Source organism: Talaromyces rugulosus, chromosome II (assembly GCF_013368755.1).
Source record: "Talaromyces rugulosus chromosome II, complete sequence".
Classification (NCBI taxonomy): Eukaryota; Fungi; Ascomycota; class Eurotiomycetes; order Eurotiales; family Trichocomaceae; genus Talaromyces; species Talaromyces rugulosus.
Genome location: NC_049562.1, coordinates 6,816,421 through 6,823,221, shown reverse-complemented (window position 1 = coordinate 6,823,221; position 6,801 = coordinate 6,816,421). Strand labels below are relative to the sequence as shown.

At 40.9% G+C, this 6,801-nt stretch overlaps 1 protein-coding gene across 1 annotated transcript; it reads left to right on the top strand.

Moving 5' to 3' along the window:
- Nucleotides 1-4,531: 4,531 nt before the first annotated feature.
- On the top strand, nucleotides 4,532-6,568 carry TRUGW13939_04844 (uncharacterized protein; the record flags this gene model as incomplete). The annotated part of the gene is made up of 3 exons (XM_035488010.1): nucleotides 4,532-5,059; nucleotides 5,117-5,277; nucleotides 6,028-6,568. The coding sequence occupies 3 exons, from the start codon at nucleotides 4,532-4,534 to the stop codon at nucleotides 6,566-6,568; spliced, it is 1,230 nt and encodes a 409-aa protein (XP_035343903.1).
- Between the last annotated feature and the right edge of the window lie 233 nt (nucleotides 6,569-6,801).

The window sequence follows — 6,801 nt, the reverse complement described above, 5'->3', positions numbered from 1 at the left end:
AGATAATGCATCAAATAATAAGGTATTAGCTGCGTCTCTCTAACAAGCTTTATCAGATGGTGTTATTATTATATGAATACCATGCCTTGCCCATGTTATCCAGCTTAGTTTTAATCAGCTTCTTGTTCGGATTAAGGCAGTTCTATCCAATGAATCCGCGGAGACAAAGTGGACAGAGAGTCAGTCCAGACTGGTTTAAGAGAATGCGAAGTAATGTCAGATCTTTTCTACATTGAACAAAGTATGTTATTTTGTAATTTATATAAATGTAAGCTCCTAGCGCCGAGAGATATTCTACAATCTTTAGACAACAAATGTCAAGATTGTTCTCATCCAAGATGTGAAAATATGATGGAATTCTATATTTCTTATGCTTTGCCGGGTTAAATGGCTATATGCTATCTTCTCTTTATTTTATGCAGAGTATAACTATGAGGAGATGCTACTTAGTGAGTATGAATGGCGCCAAATTGACTATTTTCTTTATATTACTAAACTGTTCTTTGATTATATAACCTAGTTATTAAAGACTTAAGACATCACTGCCTACTATATGTTCAAGATTTACAACTGACTTTTTGATTATCTTAAGCAATTATAGACACAGCTACAACGGAAGCGTGTCCTATGGAAGAAATAAATACTAGACGCACTGGACGCTGGACAGACTAAGCTTGATGAGTACTATGCTCAAACCGATACTATTCGAGGGTATATCTATGCTATCAGTACAATGCTTACACTAGTGAATAAATTTAGATTCTTTCTCTCTAGCGATTGGGATTAGAAGTGGCGAGATATCTATCATAACGCTTTTCAGCAAGCCCTTATCCCATATCAAGCGCAAGTAAAAAGTTAAAGCCAGGATGCATACAGCTCTCACACTGCAGCTCAACCAAGCTCAAGGCTGGAGGAGATGCTTGATGGAAAGGATATACAGCCACAAGCGATGACTGATGAAATTAGTCAATATCTTGATAGTGATTAGTGATTATCCACTATCTATATATTGCTAGTTTACTAATTTTAAACTAGATACTGTTTCTATTAGGCCACTTATCTTTTAGAAAGAGCATCAATATCGCTTTCCAGCTATTGCCGCCCTTGCGCGAGATGCGCTCTCCTTCCCAGCCATTGGTGCAGGAGTGGAACGCCTCTTTAATACTGCTCGAGATGTTTGTCACTATCGTCGTGGGAGAATGAAGACCAAGACAATTGAGGAGTTGATAATATTTCTTTGTATATCCAAATTCGATATAGAGACACAGGAAGCAAAGCTTCTTGAAAAATTCTTTTCATAGGATGAGCTTGAGGCGGCGAAAGAAGAAAGGGAAGAGAAGCTTAACAAGGATGAGATCAATCTAATTAGTAATACAGAGGAGCAAGAGGATGAGCTAGAAAATGGACCAGAGAATGAAATAGAGGATATAGGACTAGATACGATTTCCTTATCTGCTGTTAAACTAGATAGTCCAGGCTTATTATCATTACCACCAACCTGTACACAGACACGGGTATTAAGGCAGAAACATAAAAGCCAGGAAGATAATATATTTGAATATCATTAGTTAAATATATAAATTCTAAATAAAGACTTTTCTTTTACCTTTTTTCCTAATAAATCTATAAAGTAAATACTCAAAAATACAACTATAAAATGCATAAGTTATACAATTAGAATTCTTGGTATATTTGTTATGTTTGTAACCCAATTTAGGGCCCCAGACCCAGTACTGGGTTACCCAGTCCAACCCAGACCCATTACTGGGTCGACATGTTTGACCCAAAACCCAACCCAGTCTGGGTTGGGTCTGGGTTGGGTCTGGGTTTTACTGGGTCGTGCGGAAGACTAGACGGGACCTAGCCCGTAACAATGGGGCTCGATAGAAAATATTCAGAACTGGAATGGTTTTATATCTTTATTGGAATATTACAGAGATAGATTGGAAAAAGAGATCGAACGTGATTCTCTAGTTCTGTTATACAAAGAAACGGGATTTAACCATATATATAATGAACCTAGTCTGGCTCATCTCCATAGAACATCCATTATCATGCCAGTTTGTAAAGCCCTTCTAGACGGAATATTCATCAAATCTGGAGGGGAAATCAGCATCTATAATCCTGATCTCCAGTCTGATTAGGGAGCAATTTAGATGACTGCAAATGGCCCAAGATCTATTGTATACGGCGATATAAAATTAGGATAGAATGTTCCTGCGGCTGTGAGGTTTATTCAGCGTAATCTAGATGGATATGAAGATATCTGTCAATCGGTTCAACAACTCGTCACCAAGATGTGAATCGGGGTGGGTATTCTGCTAACAGAAGGCAAGATGAGAACGTTGTGTAAGGCAATCCTAGGATAAGTAGAGTACTATCGCAATGATAGGCTGCAAAGTATGTTAAAGAGTAATAGTAGTATATTATTTATTTAAGAGAATAAAACATAATAAGCTAGATATATGATAGTAAATGAGTGTCTTTATATAGCTGATCCTAAATATAGCGAGTATAGTCGATGCTTTATTGGCTATGTTGTTGACATATCCAAATATAGTCTGGCTATGTTTGGCTATGTTACCTGTATAGTTACGTGCCATGGTGCATTTCTACTGATATGGTGTATGTGTACTGCTGGGGTGCATCTGCACCGGGTGTATTTGTACAGGGTAGGTGGTTCTGTATTAAGTGTATTTGTATAGAAATGGTGCAGCTGTATTATTTAGGGTGTATGTCTACCTGGTGTGTCTTTACTAAACCAGTGTATCTGTATTGTCTAGATCATATGAGTTCTTGTGTAGTCATTTTTGTCTTTGTTCCTATAATTAGCAAGTCTATTCTATAGGAGTTTTAGGCAGCTTGCTTATGTAAGTAGTGTCTGCTACTTATTGATTAGCTGAACATTCATGATTCTTATGATAATCCTTTTCTTTAAAGGCTGGCATCCCGACAGTCATATAAATAGTTGCAGGCCCTCTGTCGTATAGGTAGGCGAATTTCTTTCTTGTTAACATTCTTGGTGGTGATGTTCTGACCATGTCGTCAAAGCAAAATATAAATACGAAAAATCTTCGGCTGCGTATTGAATAGTCTGGTATTATTCTGTTGATTCCTTGTCATCGTTGTGCAGTCTAAGGGAAGGTTTGTATTAAATCTGAAATTTTGAGTCGCTGTAGCGAGTGCGTTGGTTTTGGTCGCTGCAAGTGTCGCGATATGGCCTTGTCTGACCTGGTGTGGAAAAAGCTTATCAAGGCTTAAGAGAAGATTGAGGCCGATGATAATCAGTTGAATGCTGAGCTTGAGGCTCTCCTTGCTAAACGGGCTCGTTTGTATAAACAAAGGAAACTTCTCCGAAAGCGTGCTGGAGAATTTATTTAAACGGATATAAAGGATGTGGAGGAGTTGGAGCATTTGGAGGAAAAGGAGGAGGAGGAATGGAAATGAGAGGCTGAGCTGCAAAAATTAAATGAGATGATTGTGGCTGCTATCTAGGAGTTTCCTGTGTTATTTAATAATGAGTTTGACTATGTCCTCTCTGAGTTTCTTTCTGGCGAAATGCTTGAATCTTTTTGGGGTAGTTTAAGTGTCTAACTGGTTTCTATAAGTTGTGTTTAGACTTCCGCATAACCCATTTTGGGTCGAAGGTCACGACCCAAAACCCAACCCGGTCTGGGTCTGGGTCGAAGCTTCATAACCCAGGCCCAACCCAGGCCCAGTCACTGGGGCCCCAGAAAACCCAGAAATAACCCATTTCGACCCAGTTCCGGCATAAATTATGGTATAATTATTTAAATTACACGCCGTCATTTTTCCCGTTTTGATGTTTACACTGAAATAGAACACTTTCTACCAGGAAATCAATGAAATCTTTAAGGAATTTCTTAAATATGAAAAGGGCATATCGAATTCACTGTTGCTTATCTTTTACAATGCCTCGTTCTACATGGAAAGGCCGTATCTACGGTGTGGTGGGAAAATGCGCATCTATCGTCGTACCGATGTAGTTATATATGTTAAACATATATTCACACATTATACATTTCTACATGAATCAAATAAATATTTCGGGGAATATTAGAATGTATTGAACTGTTTAAATGTTCTACTGTTGTCAGAATATCAAACCGTTCTATTGATAATTCCGACGCTTGTCAGAATACCTAGATATCTACATTTAAGTCGAAGGCTTCAACTTTGAAAGTAGGACGGGATGAATTTTTTTGGCTAGGCTTGGGGAAACTGGGGTGGGAATTGGGGTTTGACTGGGGTTTGACTGGGCCTTGACTGGGTTCTCTGGGTTGTCTCTGGGCTATTACTGGGTTATTACAGGGATAATGCATTAGGTCCACATAATATCAGTATACCAAACCAATGAATGAGAGGACAAGGATTCATTCCATCTGACATATCAATTAACTTGACTTTCTCATTTTTCTCATTTTTCTAATTGTAGTGCTTTTCCATCTCAGTATGTTATTCATATTTTCCCTTTACCTCTCCCCTTCGTGATGCTTACATATCTTTTGTCATGTCTCAAAGCCAGCTTTCCGACTTCACATCGTCACTTTATAGTGGAGATATTGATGATCTTCCATCTCTCTCAACGCAACAAATCACTCCATCCGCAAGTCATCATACAATTGATTCTGGCTTCCACCGGCCAGATGACCTCCTCGTTCCTCCTTCTTTGATACGTGTTGGACCTGATCGCCGGAATAGGTTTGTTCTCTACGACAAGATGTCACACAACGAGTTTATCGACTGGTGGTTACAGACGGACTATGGGCGGAAAAGAAAGATCAACTGGGATTCACATCGCCACACGGTGATCTGGAATAGCTACAACCAGGTTGCTGAGGGTGTAGATGGCACACCAAAGGTCATGTGCAAACGCTGTGGAAAGATTCTTGAGCATCCTTATTCCCTGAGTCTGAACAGTTCCGGCAAAGCGCAGTATCACGGCACATCAACAATCCAGAAACATCTGAAGACAGCTGGGTGCCTACGGTCGGAGAAGGGAAAGAAGGCAGAGATTACAAAGTTTCTCCAAAAAGAGGTATGTTTTAGACTGTGAAACGATACTTAGATACTAATCTATGGTATGTCTTCCTAGGGCGAAATCTCAGCAGATATACCCTTTTTACAAGAGGACTGGGAAGACGATATCTTGCAATTCCTGACTCTCAATCGGCTACCATTCCACCTCATCGAGCATCCATCATTTAAGCGGATTATCTACAAAGCGCGTTCTGCTCTTGTCGCTCCAGTGATCCCGTCTGCCGATACAATCCGTCGCCGATTAGGGAGCTTGGTCAAAGACCGGCAGCAGCGGGTTCTTCGTACGCTACCTGCTGGTTCAAAGATATCTATTGCGCTTGACTGTTGGACATCTCCATTCTCGCAGGCATTTATGGCGATCACTGGTTATTTTATCGACAGTGATTGGGTTTATCGTGAGGTGCTTCTTGGTTTTAAGCCACTTCACGGTACACATACGGGGTCTTACTTAAGTGGTGTTCTGATGGAAACCCTGGTAGAGAACAACATTGAAGATAGAGTGTTTGGGCTGACCACAGATAATGCATCAAACAATAAGGCATTAGCTGCGTCTCTCCAACAAGCTTTATCAGATGGTGTCATTATTACACGAATACCATGCCTTGCCCATGTTATCCAGCTCAGTCTTAATCAGCTTCTTGTTCGGATTAAGGCAGTTCCATCCAATGAATCCGCGGAGACAAAGTGGACAGAGAGTCAGTCCAGGCTGGTTCAAGAGAATGCGAAGCAATGTCAGATCTCTTCTACATTGAACAAAGTACGTTATCTTGCAATTTATATAAATGCAAGCCCCCAGCGCCGAGAGACATTCTACAATCTTCAGACAACAAACGTCAAGATTGTTCCCATCCAAGATGTGAAAACACGATGGAATTCTACATTTCTTATGCTTCGCCGGGCCAAACGGCTACGTGCTATCTTCTCTTTATTTTGTGCAGAGTATGACTGTGAGGAGATGCTACTTAGCGAGCACGAGTGGCGCCAAATTGACTATCTTCTCTGTATCACTGAGCCGTTCTTCGATTATACAACCCAGTTATCAAAGACTCGAGACGTCACTGCCCACTATGTGTTCAAGATTTACAACCGACTTTTTGATCATCTTGAGCGATCACAGACACAGCTACAACGGAAGCGTGTCCCATGGAAGAAACAAATGCTGGACGCACTGGACGCTGGACGGACCAAGCTTGATGAGTACTACGCTCAAACCGATACTATTCGAGGGCATATCTATGCCGTCAGTACGATGCTTGCACCAGTGAATAAATTTAGATTCTTTCTCTCTAGCGATTGGGATCAGAAGTGGCGAGATATCTATCGCAACGCCTTTCAGCAAGCCCTCATCCCATACCAAGCGCAAGTAAAAAGTCAAAGCCAGGATGCATACAGCTCTCACACTGCAGCTCAACCAAGCTCAAGGCTGGAGGAGATGCTTGATGGAAAGGATATACAGCCACGAGCGATGACTGATGAAATTAGTCAATATCTTGATAGTGGTCAGTGATTATCCACTACCTATGTATTGCTAGTTCACTAATCTTAAACTAGATACTGTTTCTGTTGGGCCACTTATCTTTTGGAAAGAGCATCAATATCGCTTTCCAGCTATTGCCGCCCTTGCGCGAGATGCGCTCTCCTTCCCAGCCACTGGTGCAGGAGTGGAACGCCTCTTTAATACTGCTCGAGATGTTTGTCACTATCGTCGTGGGAGAATGAAGACCGAGACGATTGAGGAGT